At 37.9% G+C, this 17,068-nt stretch overlaps 1 protein-coding gene across 1 annotated transcript; it reads right to left on the reverse strand.

Moving 5' to 3' along the window:
• Positions 1–12,076: 12,076 nt before the first annotated feature.
• Positions 12,077–12,675, reverse strand: LOC123988363 (AT-rich binding protein-like). The gene is made up of 2 exons (XM_046288171.1): positions 12,413–12,675; positions 12,077–12,240 (listed from the first exon to the last, which is right to left on the reverse strand). Exons 1-2 carry the CDS (start codon positions 12,615–12,617, stop codon positions 12,077–12,079), a joined length of 369 nt encoding a protein of 122 aa, XP_046144127.1. The 5' UTR covers positions 12,618–12,675.
• Between the last annotated feature and the right edge of the window lie 4,393 nt (positions 12,676–17,068).

Raw genomic sequence — 17,068 nt, forward strand, 5'->3', positions numbered from 1 at the left:
CCTATCTCCGGTGGACGCCTCTCCCTATGCTCCCCAGGCGTCGCTCGTTCCCGTCTTCTCTTCCAACTGTCTCTTTTTCTAACCCTTCTAGATTCTAACCTCTCATCTTATGCGATCGTTTATCCACGATCTTTCCTCTTTCTTTCTCAACTCTTCTTCCTCCTTACACCACACACTCCTTCCTTCCCCTATTCACTCACACCCTCTATCACTCTTTCACCTTATACTCCACTTTTCTAGCTTTCTCACTCTATAATCGCTCCGCTTAACAAATCCCCGTTCGCACGCGGCCGTTACCACAACGGAACTCGCGTCGACATTTTGTTTTTCGATACATATTGTTTAATAAAATCTTTTCCTTTTGTAATAAATATGTTTAAGAATATTGAAATAATTTGTTATTGTTATTAAACACTATAAACGCTAAAATGAATACAACATATTACTTCAAAGGTAAAAAAACATAATATTCATATAGTGAGCTATTTTTTTATCGCGGAGTGTACTCAACTTTTGAACTATGATAGAAAATCAGAGAAATCGATGTTGACTTCCTTTTGCTACAGTTTACTTAATCATTTTTTTATTTTGAAAATTTTGTTTCCTTTTCATCTAAAAATGCAATATACTTTAGTCAAATTTTTCAAACACCAGCCACGTATAATTTCTTAATAAATCATTCCTTTTCCAAATCACGTCTCCACTTTCATATATACAGGGTGTCCCAGCTTAAGTGTTATAATTCCGTTATTCCGTACTTATTAATGACACAAAAAATTGTTGACATGGGAATTGCACGGTACAAGGAGGCCTATGTTTTGGCTGAAGTGAAAAATCTTTTGCCTTATTAGTTTAAGAGATATGATGGTTAAGTTTTGTTTTTTAAATGGAACCATATTTTCTTTCAGACCATGTCTGCCCTTTTCTCCGCCAAATTTGTGACCCATTCGGGGATTCACTCTATACGGTTTCGCAATACAATGATTCTTTAATTTCGTTAGGCGCCAGCCACGTTTCGTGGCGAGGAGGAATTGGGAATTACTAAGGGGTCAGTACAGGGGACGGGTTTCGCGGCACTTCCTGGATGGCCGTAACAATCCTTCGCGGGGGAGTGCGCGAGGAGGACAGTTTAGGGTGGGAAAAATCTCAGGGTGGGAAGGGTTTACAGGTAGTTCTTTTACGTTACGTGTCGAAAAATAGGAATCTTAAAATAGTGCTTCTCAAGACGAATTCATTAAGTTTTAATGTATACACTCGATTTTAATTAGTTTTCAAGATATACCGTTTACAAATTTACCGATTTTCAGTAGATACGTCTCAGTTTGAGTAGCAAGTCGTAAAAGCGGCCCTATTGTTGCGGTAAGTGCCACAGCGGTTATTCTTTGGGTCTGCCGTTGCTACCGTTTTTATCCGACTTCGAAAAGGAGCATACTCAATACGATGTGTATGTATTTTTTTTATGTATGTTCACCGATTACGCCGAGACGGATGGACCAATCGAAACGAAACCTTTTGCATCTGGTAAAGTATGTCTCCCGATTGGTCCTGTTAAAAAAACATTTTGCATTCTTTCATTCCAAACGCTTTTTTATCCGACTTCGAAAAGGAGGAGGATACTCAATTCGATGTGTATATTTTTTTTTTTTTTTTTTTATGTATGTTCACCGATTATGCCGAAACGGATGGAACAATCGGAACAAAACCTTTTGCATCTGGTAGAGTATATCTCCCGATTGGTCCCGTTATACAAACATTTTACATTTTTTCACTCCGAACGCTTTTTATTGCAAAAAAACGTACTATTTCATGTACGTGCGGTGTATGTTCACCGATTACGCCGAGACGGATGGACCAATTGGAACAAAACCTTTTGCATCTGGTAGCGTATGTCTTCCGATTGGTCCCGTTATACAAACATTTTACATTTTTTCACTCCGAACGCTTTTTATTTCAAAAAAACGTACTATTTCATGTACGTGCGGTGTATGTTCACCGATTATTCTGAGCCGGATGGATCAATCGGAATGAAACTGTTTGCATCCTGTACAGTACAACACCCCATTGGTCCCGTAAAAAAAATATTTTGCGTTTCTTCATTCCTAATGATTTTTTCTTCTAAATGTATGTTCGCTGATTACTCTGAGACAGATGGACCAATCGGAACGAAACCTTTTGCGTCTGGTAGAGTATGTCTCCCGATTGGTCCCATAGAAAAATATTTCGCATTTTTTCATTCCTAACGACATTTTTTTCTAAATGTATGTACGCCGATTATTCCGAAACGGATGAACTAATCGGAACGAAACCTTTTGGATCTTCTAAAGTATGTGCCCAGATTGGTCCCGTTAAAAAAATCTTTTATATTTTTTCATTCCGAACGCTTTTTATTGCAGAAAAACGTACTATTTCATGTACGTGCGCCGTACGTTCGCCGATTACTCGAGACGGATAGACTAATCGGGACGAAACTTCTTGCATCTTGTAGAGTATATCTCCCACTTGGTCCCGTCAGAAAGGCATTTTGCATTTTTTCATTGCTAACGATTTTTTTGCAAGAACGTAATGCTTGATTTACATTTTTCACCGATTACCGCGATACGGATAGACCAGTCGGATTGAAAATTTTGCTTCTTGTAGAGTATATCTTCTAATTGGTCCTGCAAAAAAATTTTTGTATTTTTTCATTCCTAACGACTTTTATCGCAAAATACGTAATACTTCATTTATATCTTCCGGCGTTTATGCTGCAGGGAATGTACCGATAGCGATGAAACCTTTCACATTTAGTAGGAGGTATATCCGCGATGATCCCACTTACAAAAATTTATGAAATTTGTTGTTTATTAACAACTTAAATTCGGTCAATTTTTTTCGGTTTATGGTTATTAGCTAAGCAACAGAAATCTAAAATCACCTTACACTATCCTACAAGTACTACACGTTCCACTAAAAAGTGTGAAATAAAATAATTTTTAACAAAAAACAAATCCGACTTCGAAATGCACTAAAAAGTGTCAAATAATTTCTATTTCATTTATACCAATATTCCATAACTATTAATAATATCTACTTAATCGTTAAATAGGATACCAAATACATTTCAAAGTTTTCGCAGGCGGCGCAAAATTAAAAATACCCGAACAAACGATGCTGCCAATAACGATTTGATTGCGGTATGGCAAGCTTGATAATTAATAAGTCGTAAGAAAACAAGTTCGAAACGTTACAGATACGGCCGAAAACATTTGTAATTGTAACGATTATGTCAGAAATTGGCAGCACTCCTGATGTACATGCACTGTACTGCAGTTCACGAGAGACCATACTTAACTCGCGTAGCTCACTAGGTCTAAAGAGATTTTTAGTAACGTGTGTTATTCCCCTCTACAGCTTGCTTCTTGTTATGCTTTACATATAAATGATGGGCAGAAATATACATATGACGTACGATAACTGATAACCGGTGATGATATTGTAAAGTTTCACGATACAATGAAATTCCTATTATTTTTCGAAAAAAAAATGATGTGAACGCAAAATAAAGAAGCAAGCTGTAAAGGGGAACCACACGGGCTATTAAAAATCTCCCTAGACCTAGTGAGCTGCGCGAGTTAAGTGCGGTCACTCGTGAACTGCAGTATAGTTAATTCACAATGGGTATGTTGATTCCCGTTGAATATGGTTTACTTGAAATTATCAAATGGGTCATTTATCATAGGTTGCCGACGCCCGAGTTAGGATCTTCCTAGTAGAGGAGAAGTTTTTAATTTTGCGCCGCCTGCGAAAACTTTGAAATGTATTTGGTATCCTATTTAACGATTAAGTAGATATTATTAATAGTTATGGAATATTGGTATAAATGAAATAGAAATTATTTGACACTTTTTAGTGCATTTCGAAGTCGGATTTGTTTTTTGTTAATATGTATTTACATTCTTTTATAATACGTTGTACATTACGTATTTTGGTATTTACTCCAGCTGCTGCTGCAATTTCTGTTGCGGTAGCAGCAAAATTTGATGCTATTCTTAAAATTGCATTCAATTTCTCACTCTTACGCGGCATGGCAGCTTTCACAGTTTATTGCAGTAATTCAGAAACACGATCGGTCATATTTAACATGACTCTTAAAAACTACCCTAAGTTGGCCGGAGTGGTAGTTCATCACGTATTAAAGAAATTACCACCCAGGGCTTAGAAGGTTCCAAACCATAAACTCAGAACGTTCATTTTCACTGCCTAAACAAAAGGCCCAAGCCTTCTTTTCTTCCGAGTCTTAGACGGACCCGTGTGATGCACGTGTCTGCGCAGTCCAGTTGCCGGTCCCAGGCACCAACGGTCACCTTGACCATAAACGCATTCATTGATTCATTGCCTGGGGTACAACCAATCCTTCCAAACCAAATGGTTCCCATGTGCATCGCGGCAGTTGGGTTCGGCTGGTTCGCTGCAGCACCTAACTGACCGTTCTTGAGACCCGGGAGAGGGAAAATAGAAACTAGAGACAAGACGTCAAAAGCAGGACACTTCTTGTCGATCTTCTGACCAGATCACTTCGTTCGTATTCCAAAGTCTCCGTTGAGACTCCGATCAGATTGCTTCGTAAGCATTCTTTAAATCACATATACGAACAACTGTTAACACTTGAGTCAGAGTAACTCATCAAACCGTTAAGTCTTTGTGTAAGTATCAAATACATCTAAACATCATAATCATTCTATAATTAATTACACCCTTATCAAATTTCCTCCTTAAACGGTCGTATGGTCATACGCGATTCGTGGCGTCGGTTAAAAATTGTATCGAGGATTTACGACCCTCGTTGACTCGGTTCTCAAGCAACCTATAGTCTCGTCGCGACGCGCGTGAAACACTCACCACGACCCATTTTCGAAAATCTCGCAATATTTCGATACTAGAACACGCATAGTATTAAATATTTGCTTATTCGTACAGTATGAAGACTTGGTACTAATTGGAGAAGGAAAAATTTGCAAGTGTGCTATCATTTTAAAGCAGCGGTCAGCACTAATGTTTACTAAACTTTACTTTCAGCCAGTATACAAAAGCGAAGTGTTTACCCTGAACACGTGCAATCTATTGTTGACTGAAAAGTAATCGTTATCCAACTATATTTGTGTAAATCAATAAAATTGCACAGTGTGCTGTTTTTTTGTCGCGGAGTGTACATTACATTTAATTTAATACAAGTTGTTTATTATTATATAGTAGTACACGTTTATACATTTTGATATTTTTTATTTACGTATTAATAAAATTATTGCCACCGTGCTCAAATATTTGTCCTTTATTCATTGACGAATCTAAAGTTTAAAGTCTAAAATAACCCAATCGATATTGAAGCCCTTTTTCTATAATTTTACCAATGATTAAATATCCTTCTAAGGAATATAATGTTTAAAATTCTCTTTCTCCATATTCAACGCGCGCGGCAGCGCGAGAACCAAGTTCCCCGCCCGCCCCCTCTAAGCTGCCAAGTAGTTTATCACGAACCAGAATTAAGGGGGTAGATACGGCACGTGATCTCTCCGATTCAGGACGTCGGTATTACAACAGCTTTTTGGTTGATCTAGGAAGGCAACAGCACCTCAAGTATTTTCACAAACAAATTCAAACGCTTATCTCGCCAGAGGCATCGTGACGGTACGCTTAAAAAACGAAAGCGAAACATTGACGCGTGTTTAGAGTGAGGTGTACGGTGAACATGTTATCCTTCTTTCAAGCTAAATGATAGAATTGCCTCGCTCCGGTAAATTCTGACAGACCAAAGGCGTGGATTTTATATAGCGCACCGTAGCAGCCCTTGCTGCTGAAAAATATATGCCTACTCTCAAGAATCTACTCTCAAGATTCTACTTCTTAGAATTTTTTTAGGAAAAGTTATTAGCTTCTTTAAATAAATGTTTTTTAATCAATAAAAGTATACAGGATATGTCATGCAATTGGGAAGTGTTATATCTTGAATTTGGTAAGAGATAGGAAAAAGCTGCTTATGTAAAAGTTCAATGGTATGATAATGTCTATTTTTCTGTGATTTCATTTTCTTCGCGAATGCTATGATGCACTCAAAAAATGCAAATCCACTTTTTATTTAAATGGAATTGCATTTTTTTTTTACTTGTGTCAACTCCTTGAAATATGCTGTATAAAAAAGGACTATGGTACTATTAGAACCACAGCCGACTCTAGTACTAGCTTAACAACGCGGCAATACCGCTCACATGACAATCGGGAGTCCTATTTTCAAAAACAGAGTCCTGTGCTTGGAATTGTAATTAACGTCTTTTTCAATTAAAAGCTGTAGTAATATACACCATTTTGTGTTAATTATGTATAAACAATATATACGTTAAACAATATAAACGTTGAAACTATGGCAAATAGAAGTGATGTGGTAGTATAAAATTGTTATAAATGTGATATATATTTTGTGTACTCTCGATGTAGTTTGGTGTTGTGAAGCATGATATTTGAAATATTTACAGTGGTTTCAAGAAAATTTAGGTATGAAGCCAAATGAAACCACCTTTGAATCAAATTGAAACATTTAAGAATTGATAAACATGTATATAAGTTAATAAAAACCTTGAAACAAGCGAAATTATTGGAACAAAACCAAAGAGGTTATGTGAAGTCCAGAGAGTAGCCGGGAGTTTGACGACGTTGATGGCTGGGAGTCTGGGAGGCTGGGAATAGGAATGGGAGTCCGGAAGGCAGATAGAGTTGATATATTCAGACCGGACTCCCGCGTTGTTGCCACTTTTACTTCAGCACGGCTAGTACTAGAGTCGGCTGTAATTAGAACTAATAAATGGAGGGACCTCGCGTCTATCCAGTAAAAGCTGAATATATGCAACAGAGATTGGGACCCAGACGTTGCATATACAGTATTGCCTCGAAATAAGCAAGTGGCTCGGGACCGAAAAGTTGCTTATTTCGAAGCAGGTTGCTATTCGGCTTGACTTGGTTCTCGAAACGGGACGATAGAGAACGCGAGAAACGAGTGAGAGATTCGAGGTAGCGGCAAATCATAAAGTGATCGGCCGAGCAGCAATGTTATTTTTTGAACAAGGATAGAAAGCATTATACAGGGTGTTCGACAACAGGTGAGCAATATTTTAATGGGTGATTCTAGGGATCAAAATAAGATGAAAATCAAGAATAACGAAATAGCATTTACGGCTTTGTTTTCCAGTTATTAACATTTAAAAATTCGAGCAAAAAGCGCCAGAAACCTGCAATCCGCTCAGCACCGACGACCGAACGTCAAGTCAGCAGGGGTCGGTACAGTCATAACCAAGAATCATTGAATAGTAGAAACTTACCTTGTGAGTCTCACGGTGGATGCCGTTGGGAACGGACGTGTTGAGAAAAGGAGCCGTGTGGTTAGCTTTAGAGTGGTGCGGAGAGATCTTTTATCTCGCATAGTTGTAGGCAAATATTATTTGCCTCGGGGGTTTTTTCTTAATAGTGTTTTTCTTAATAGTGTTTTTCTTACTTGGGGTTTTTTATCGGGGAAATATAATTAATTAGTGAGAAATAGAGGAGAGGGAGGAAGTGGTTCCCCCCTGCGACGTAGAAAAGTCGCAGGGAGGAGTTTTGCCATCAAATAAACCCAGAATTAGGAAATGTGAAGTGCTAAAAAAGCGTAGATATAAAAGTAAAAGTGAAAGTGATGGTATAGAAGACGAAAGAAAAGTGAGAAGTTCAAAGAAACTGGAACCGAGATCAGATTTCTTCGAGGTGGAATTCCTAGAAGAAGACGTTGGTGTGAAAGAACTATTTGAATTTCTAAGCAAGTCAAGGGAAGGATCGCGATTGGAAGATGAGTCTATTGATTTGGTTGGCAACACTGAAGACACTAGGGTAGAGGGAGTCCTAGTAGATATGGCAACGAATCAAATCGAAGGATATAGTAACATTACACAGAAGGAAGTTGGTAATAATGAAGAACCCATAACGGAAACGGTGAAAGCAACGACGCCACAAACCGTTAGTATAGAGGAAGAGATCAAGGGGAAAAGTGAAGAAAATAAGAAGCAGAGAAAGCGTTGCGCCGAGGAAATTGAGGAATTGCCGATAGAAGGTAATAAAAGAGATAGAAAGGAAGCTGAAAATTCTGCAGTTAACAATTACAATAATTTAGAAGGAATAGTAGGAGACTTGGAAAAAATTCCGAGGACAGAACACCCTACGGAATCTACAGCGCGGGCTGAATTGGACCAAGGAAAAGAGGGAATAGAAGAACAAAAGAAAACGCAATCAAGGACGACAAAAGAAATACGGAAAGGTGAGAAGAAGTTTTTCTATGAAGAGACGTTAAAGAGTGGAGAATATATGGTGTCCATAGTATTAAAAAGAGATTTTTTGAGTAGATCAAAAAAATCAAACTCAATAAAAATATATAAATTGCTGGGTAAATCCCCCAGATTCGTAAAAGGCTTTAAGATGGTTGGATACAACAAAGCTGAAATTATTTTCAGTAACATGGCGGCGGCAACGCCATCTTGGGTATGGCCGAGCGTGATAGCTCAAGATTCCGCGCGTTTTTACGAAAAGGGAACGAAAGGGAGTAATACTGGAATGGGAAGACACTATAGAAGAACTGGAAGATTTCGTGATGCCGGGCCAGGGTGACTATACTTTAGAGAAGCTTAAAAGGAAGACTATAATTGATGGGAGGGTTGACTGGGTGGAAGGCACAGCAATCTTAATCACCTTCAAGGGAGATAGGATACCTACAGAATTATGGGTGGGAGCGGGCCATATGAGCCTTAATATAAAGCCTTATATTGAACCAGTGAAGCAGTGTCATAATTGCTTCGCTTTTGGCCATCTTTTTAAACAATGCAAGCTATTACATAGAAGATGTTTGGTATGCTTGGAGAAGGAACATGGCAAGTGTGACAAATCTCCCAAGTGTTTGAACTGTGGAGGAAAGCATACCAGTCTAAATAAACAGTGTTGGGTTTACAAGAGGGAACGAGTTATTAAGAAGGTAATGGCGTACAGGGTGTAAAAAAATTAAATGTCACGACCTATATGGGGTGATTCTACACCTCTGGATCGGTGGAGATATGTCAAAAAAAGCGACCGCAAAATTGACCTTGACCCCTAAATTCAAGGTCAAACTTTTTTATTGGCTTATCGTATAGTGCTCATCGAGGGAATAAAAAGTCTGAAAGGAACCATGTGCCGGAAATCAACCCTTCTCCTAGAAAAAAGCCGTCAAAGTTTCCATATACCATAATGCATTAAACGTTGAGTCGCCCGGTACCCCTCTCCAGTGATCTTGGCGCGGCAGTCTCGCGTATCGCTCGAATTTCATGCTATAGGAAAATTCTTGAATTTCAATCACAATGCCAGCATATAGGAAGGGTAAATTCTAAGACAGCATAATATTTAAAAAGACAAAATAACTACTGCGTGTAAAAGAACATAAAAATGAATTTAATTCACTGAAGTTTTGCACTTCGAATATAAACGCAAGATAGATGTTTAGTTTTATCATTTCACAGTTTGTTAACACATGGCAGATATGCAGTTAATGCATCAGTTAATTATTACGCAAAGGACTGCATCAAATATTTATTATCTTATTATATTTATTATTATATTTTTATTATTATTGTATTACTTTTATTATTGTTATTTATATATTATATTACTTATCATACTTGTATCATATTATATTATATTACGAATGTTTCGATTAAATTCATTTTTATTTTCATTTAAACGCAGTAGTTATTTTGTCTTTTTAAATATGCTCTCTTAGAATTTACCCTTCCTATATGCTGGCATTGTGACTGAAATTCAGGAATTGTCCTATACCATGAAATTCGAGCGATACGCGAGACTGACGCGTGAAGATCACTGTAGAGGGGTACCGGGCGACTCAACGTTTAATGCATTAACGTATATGGAAACTTTGACGGCTTTTTTCTAGGAGAAGGGTTGATTTCCGGAACATGGTTCCTTTCAGACTTTTTATCCCCTCGATGAGCACTATACGATAAGCCAATAAAAAAGTTTGACCTTGAAATTAGGAGTCAAGGTCAATTTTGCGGTCGCTTTCTTTGACAGATCTCCACCGATCCAGAGGTGTAGAATCACCCCATATAGGTCATGACATTTAATTTTTTTACACCCTGTACAAGAATGTAGCTTACGTTACCGCTAAACAGTACGTGGCTACCCAGATGGGTGACGAGTTAAATGAAGAAGACCTGGGCAGAGACAGAGGCAATCCGGATTATCCTGTGCTCCAGCCAAAAAAGACAGAGTTTTGGGAGGGAAAGGAGGTCCCGCTGGGAGAAGAATTAGAAGACATAAACACAATCAGACAACAAAACAAACCGCCTAAGGTGCAACCAAGAAGGTGGGAATCGGTCCTTACCAAGTTAACAAACAGATTTCCAGCTGAAGGAGTAACAAGTAGAGGCAGGGGAAGGTTAAGGGGCTCGGAGAGGTCAGCTGATAAGTCCCCAGCAGGAATCCAGCGATCATTCGACCCGGAACCCTCTACGAGTACCGGAATAACTATCTCACGCAATAGGTATGAAGATTTGCAGGAGGAGGGGGGTGATGAGGGAGTAGAGGCGGAATATACTTTTGGGAATGGGTTGCCCGTTGAAAGGGCTATAAAAAAGTGTAGTAAAATAGAAGAGAGAGCCAACAGGGAGTTAATAGAGAAACTTAAAAAGAAAAGGGAGGACGATTTTTTGAATGACCTTTTTAATTTAATATTAGACAAAGGATACGAAAAGGAGATTGAATCCATGCTAGAGACTAACAAGAAGAAAAGTGAGGTTAACGAAGATGACGAGTATGCGTATTGGAACACCATACAACATAGACCGCCATAGTCGATTCCGATACCGGAAAAAACAAAAGAAAAATTCAGAAGGAAGAAAGAAAGAGCGGACGAGCTGGCAGCGGCCAGGGAGGCTCAAAAAGAGGAATTGGAAAAAATAGCGGGGCGAGTTAGACAGAAAGCGGTGCAAGAAGCGGAGGAGCAATATCAGCAGGAGGAAGAGTACAGAAGAGGCAAACTCGATGATTTGATGCATAGAATAGAAGGAAGAATCAGAAGAAGTAGGGCAGATACTCAGGACTTTTAAAGACTTTTTTCGTTGCGATAAGAAAAAATGGATGTGGAAAATCATTTTATTTTGTTCGTTTCTAATTTAAAACCCATTGTTACAACAAATTTATGTCGTTTAACAGTTTATAGCCGTTTGGAGCGTTTTTGTTTGTCTATTACCGAATCTAACTTTTTATTTGTAGTTATTGGATCTGTAATCTTTATGAACATAAGGCGTATTAGAGTAAGAGGGAGTTTGGAGGTGTTTTTCAAAAGAAGGCTGAATATGCGTAAAGTATTTTTATACATATACAATCCTAGGGTTAGTCTATTTTATATGACTACTGCTTTTGAGGAGACATGCAAGTGTAAGTTGTATTTTTCTACTATTTTTATGTTTTGTCAAAGTTTTGCGGAAATGAGTAGAGGGAGAAGAGATAAAAATTCTAATGTACGCGGATGATATACTTGTGTACGTTATAGGAGAGTCCTTTGTCGAGAATAGAAACAAATTGGAAAAGACATTAAATATTTTGATAAGAAACCTGAATTAATTAGGGCTAAGCCTGGCAGAGGGAAAGTTGAAAGTGGTGAATTTTTCAAAACTCAAAAATAAGAAAAGAGAATCAGTAGAAGTTAGAATAGGGAATAGTGTTGTAGAGGGGGAGGGCCAGACTCGTTGTTTGGGGATAATGTTAGATCAGAGTTTAAATTTCGGAAAGCATATCGAAATGATTGTAGATAAAGTTAGGAAACGGTTAAACATTCTGTGATTTATTGCAGGCATAAATAATTTTTAACAACAAAAAAAATCCGACTTCAAAATGCACTAAAAAGTATAAAATAATTTCCATTTCATTTATATCTGTATTCCACAGCTATTAATAATATCTACTTAATCGTTACATAGGATACCAAATACATTTTAAACTTTTCGGAGGCGGCGCAAAATTAAAAACTTTTCCTCTACTAGGGAGATCCTGGTTCAGGATCCTGATTAATAGAAACATAACTTGACAATATTACCCCGGCCCCCCCTTCCCCTTCCCCTTCCTGCTGTTCCCCTCCCCCCCTACCCTGACCCCCCCGGTAACCCCTCAGGCGCCGTGATCTCCCTGCCGCCACTCCTCTTTCTGTAACGTATAAAAATTGAAATTATTAGATATATATTTTTTTCATTAAAATATTATTATTATAAATATTTTCCCTAATATTGAACAGCAGAGATGTTCTGATAAGGGCAATATTGAATTCCTCTGTACGAGGCAATAATTCATAATATAAAAAAGAATCTGTAATACATACTTCGCGGTGGCTTCGCCTCCTCGCCGGATTCCATCTCTTGCACCTGTGAGAGGGGCTCCTCCCTCGGTCGGTGATCCTCTTGTTGCTGAGGGAGGAGCTCCTCCCTCAGTTGCTGCAACTGCTGTTGCTGTTGCTGCAGCAGCTGCATTTCCCGATGATGCTGTTCCTGCTGCTGCTGCAGCAGCAGCTGAACATCCCTGAACATTTGTTGATCTGATAGAGAAAACAAAAAGAAATATATATATATATATATACTGCAGGCATGTTTCTGAAATATTCACAACATACATTTTGCACAGCTTCTTTTACTTTTTTCATGTACTCTTTAATTGTCATTATTAAAGTTATAAAAATAATACTTACAATTGTTATCAGATTCTCCCATTTTTTTATTCCGCTGTAATGTCGCGAAGTTCTCCCTCTCAGTGAGTTCTCCGCGTACTTTTTTGTATGATTTGTATCTAATTTGTTAGCTAGGTAGGGGTTCTTACTTACCTTTCGCTGGGCGAGGATACCTGTAGAAATAAGTCGTCCTGGTGAATGTAGACAGTAGGGTAGACGTTTAATTGAAGTTCACACACTTCCGAGCACAACAAATGTTTATTGGTCTTACATACAGTTCTTAACTTGCGCGTGCTTTACAAATGACGAGTTGCTCTGTCGGGTCTCTGGGTCCAGTAGCAGAGTCGTATTTTGCGGATTTTGTACGCGTGTTAGAATTAAATCCGGATTCGCGTTAACGAACTGGCCGATTCTGAACGAGTTTCACGGAAGTGATCGGGTCACGATGACTTTTGAGTCTGCACTATAATTGATCTGGACTGTTTCTGTAGTATAATTTGTCTGATACTGTTTCTGCACTAAATTTGATCTGATACGGGTTCTGTACTATAATTGGTGTGAACGCGGGCGGTTTGGTCTCGTTATTATATATTGATTAATGAGGTCGACTTTTGATTTGGCAATTCGGGTGAACCACCTCGTCCGGATCGTCAGCGTTCTCGCCGTACGACGACCCGGCTGAGTTGCTCACTCAGAATTTTTGCAGAGCGATGAATTTGGATGGTGCAATAGAAGTTCAAAGAATTTGTATCGCAAAATATAAGTTTAAAGAATTTGGGTGGCGAAATAGCGGCTTAAAGAGTTTGGGTGGCGAAATAGAAGTTTTAAAGAATGCGTCACAGGACGTGACACCGCAAATGTTCTGACTTTTATGTTCTGAAAGAAAAATATTTGTTTAATAATATTTGTAAAAAAAAAAAAATAAAAATATATAAGCAACAACAGTTACATTAATATTAGTTAATGACTAGAGGTAGAATGTTATCGATAACAGTGACATAGTGTTTATATTGTATAGAACGAAAGTCACACGAACGGCGACAAGACCGTGTATATCGAAACACATCTATACTTTTTAAAGTGTATCAGGATAACTAACACTCAATATGTACTTCTTGTATAGTTTTATTATTATATTCACTGAATACGAACGCGGAAACTATTTTTCATTAGTGACGAAAATTTTTGATTGTTTGAATTGCGAAATATGTAATAAAATACAATCAACTACGTATGTTTAAACATCGACAAAAGCGATGAAAATGACATTCGAAATGTATCAGTACTCAAATAATATTTTTTTTTAAATTAAAGTTGTAGAAGAAATTATAATTATATGAATGTGCGATTTCATACCAAGTTCACTGTCGACCAGTATAAATTAATAAAATTATTCGTTTGTTCCCCCATTTAATTTCGTACATTGTTTAACACCCGAACAACGGTTCTAATAGCAATAAATGTTTCCTACATTCGTATTCAGGGCACATTCAACCGATAAAAAAAGCAATATTGAATATTATTGATAATGATAATAAAAGAAAGGAAATATCTATTCATATTTGTTAACATATTTGTATTACTTTTTTATTCATTATAATATTTGTAATAAATATTTGTTAACAATTCAAAATCTAAAATTAAATAATGAAAATAATAAGTTATTCTTTGATGTAATAAAACTAGGTATTTTTTGTTCAAAGTGACTATAATAATACAGCAACTAAATGAACCGTACCACCAGCCATTAAGAAATATTAATATACATAATTAGATACAACGTAGACGGAAATGAAATATTGCACGTATCGTACTTACCACTTGATCGAATCGCTGTTCGTATGAAACTGAGCGGGAATCTCTGACTTACAAAGGAAGAGAATTGGTGGGGCACATTCCAGGATCGCACATATTATTCTCTATGTTTACATTCCTTTCGGTATGTGCGTAGTAGTTTATATTGAACATAAATATTCGTAAATATTCTATTCGCCAGAAATGCTCAAAAACTAAACGGCGTAGAGTCAATGATAGAAATATTCATACCCTCTTAATGTTGAATAGTATTCGGTTCGAAGAATAATGTAGTAATTATAAAATTGTACACTGGGCATTAAACAATCTTCATTTGAACCCCATGAAGAATTGTTGGCAATATTGTAAAGTATAATGTACTTGAAAAAAAAACCTGTAAACAAAAAAATTAGCTTCGCGAAGCAAATAGGAGAACGTGAGATATATAAAATCATAACGATATGAATATACGAATCAGTGCCAAGATGCATAAAAAGACGCGTGGAAATGTAATTGAATATTAAGTAATGCAAATTTTAATAAAATTGCAAGTATTTGTGAATTTATGTTATATTAGATCCATTTAACATTGCCGTGAGCTTTGTACGTATATCGCATTGAGCTATTTTCAACTTATCGCACAATGTAACGGAAATCTACTATAAGTTAGCCCATTATTGCGATCGACCTCACAATATAAACATACATAGGTACAGCCCATAGACAGATCGCGTAGTCAGTTGAAACGAAAACCTGGCAACGTTAGGTGTTCAATTGATTGATACCTACGGTAATAATTAATTGAATATTTCCAAAAGTGCTGCAAAGGGAGTCGTTTCTACTTCTATTATTTTATTATATTTTTTATATAATCCAAAACCAACCCCGTCTGCTTGGAGCGACCAAAAATTGTTTGTAAGAACAAACCAAACGCGTCTGCGTAGAGCGACCAATAAATGTTTTTAAAAAGTAAAACAACCGCGTCTGCGTAGAGCGACCAACAATTGTTTTTAAAAAGTAAAACAACCGCGTCTGTGTAGAGCGACCAATAATTGTTTGTAAAAACAAAACAACCGCGTCTGCGTGGAGCGACCAATAATTGTTTATAAAAATAAAACAACCGCGTCTGCTTGGAGCGACCAATAATTGTTTGTAAAAACAAAACAACCGTGTCTGCTTGGAGCGACCAATAATTGTTTGTAAAAACAAAACAACCGCGTCTGCGTGGAGCGACCAATAATTGTTTATAAAAATAAAACAACCGTGTCTGCTTGGAGCGACCAATAATTGTTTGTAAAATAATAAACCAACCGCGTCTGCTTGGAGCAATGGGTAGACCTACAAAAAATGCATCCCGTATGAGGAAGTATCGTGCGAATGAATCTAACGAAGTCACGCAATTACGTCTTTCTAAAGAACGTGAAAGAAACGCAAAGGCACGGCGTGAAGAAACTATCGACGATCGCCGTTCGCGATTGTCTGTAAAACGAAAATACGCTTGTTCGAAAGTATCGCGCGAAACGATTGACGAAAGAGAACGTCGGCTAAGCAGAATTTATAATCGTTTAAAAAACGAATCTGCGGAGGAACGATCACGTCGTATCGAATTAATCCGCAGGCGTTTAAAAAACGAATCTGCGGAGGAACGATCACGTCGTATCGAATTAATCCGCAGGCGTTTAAAAAATGAATCTGCGGAGGAACGATCACGTCGTATCGAATTAATCCGCAGGCGTTTAGCGAACGAATCTGCGTATGAAAGATCATGCCGTTTCGCATTAATACGCAGGCGTTTAGCGAACGAATCTGCCGCGGAACGATCACGCCATTTCGCATCAATCCGCAGGCGTTTAGCGAACGAATCTGCTGCGGAACGATCACGCCGTTTCCGATTAATCCACAGACATTTAGCGAACGAATCTGCGGAGGAACGATTACGACGTTTCGCATTAATCCGCCGGCGTTTGGCGAACGAATCTGCCGCGGAACGATCACGCCGTTTCCGATTAATCCGCAGACGTTTAACGAACGAATCTGCTGCCGAACGATCACGCCGTTTCCGATTAATCCACAGACGTTTAGCGAACGAATCTCCTGCGGAACGATCACGTCGTATCGGATTAATCCGCTACCGTTTAGCGAACGAATCCAATGAGGAATGTACGCAACGTCTAATGGTTATGAGAAATCGCATGCGAAAAGTACTACTAAGCGAACGTGTCGAATCAAGGAATACACGTTTAAGAAATATGCGTGAACTAGCTAAGAAACGGCGAAAAGAACGTCTCCTTCAGGAAGACTACTTTAAATCGGCTATTAATATTTTTGCTAATGCACCGTGTGCAGTGTGTTACAAGACTTTATATCTGCAGCAACGTTATGCTTTACACACACAGCCTTTCTCTAGTCTAATTCCTGCAAATCTATTGGAATCAGAGAAGATAACAACATGTTCTCGTTGCCTAAATCATCTTAAAAAACATAAAGTTCCATCACAGGCATTCTGGAATAAAATGGAAC

Source organism: Osmia bicornis, chromosome 12, assembly GCF_907164935.1.
Source record: "Osmia bicornis bicornis chromosome 12, iOsmBic2.1, whole genome shotgun sequence".
NCBI lineage: Eukaryota > Metazoa > Arthropoda > Insecta > Hymenoptera > Megachilidae > Osmia > Osmia bicornis.

What these genes read in the sequence shown, in the direction of transcription:
- LOC123988363 (XM_046288171.1), bottom strand. Translation starts at nt 12,617, where the DNA reads ATGTTCAGGGATGTTCAGCTGCTGCTGCAGCAGCAGCAGGAACAGCAT. An exon ending in GGAGGCGAAGCCACCGCGAA is followed by an intron (nt 12,241 to 12,412) that starts GTATGTATTACA and finishes TATACGTTACAG; the next exon opens with AAAGAGGAGTGGCGGCAGGG.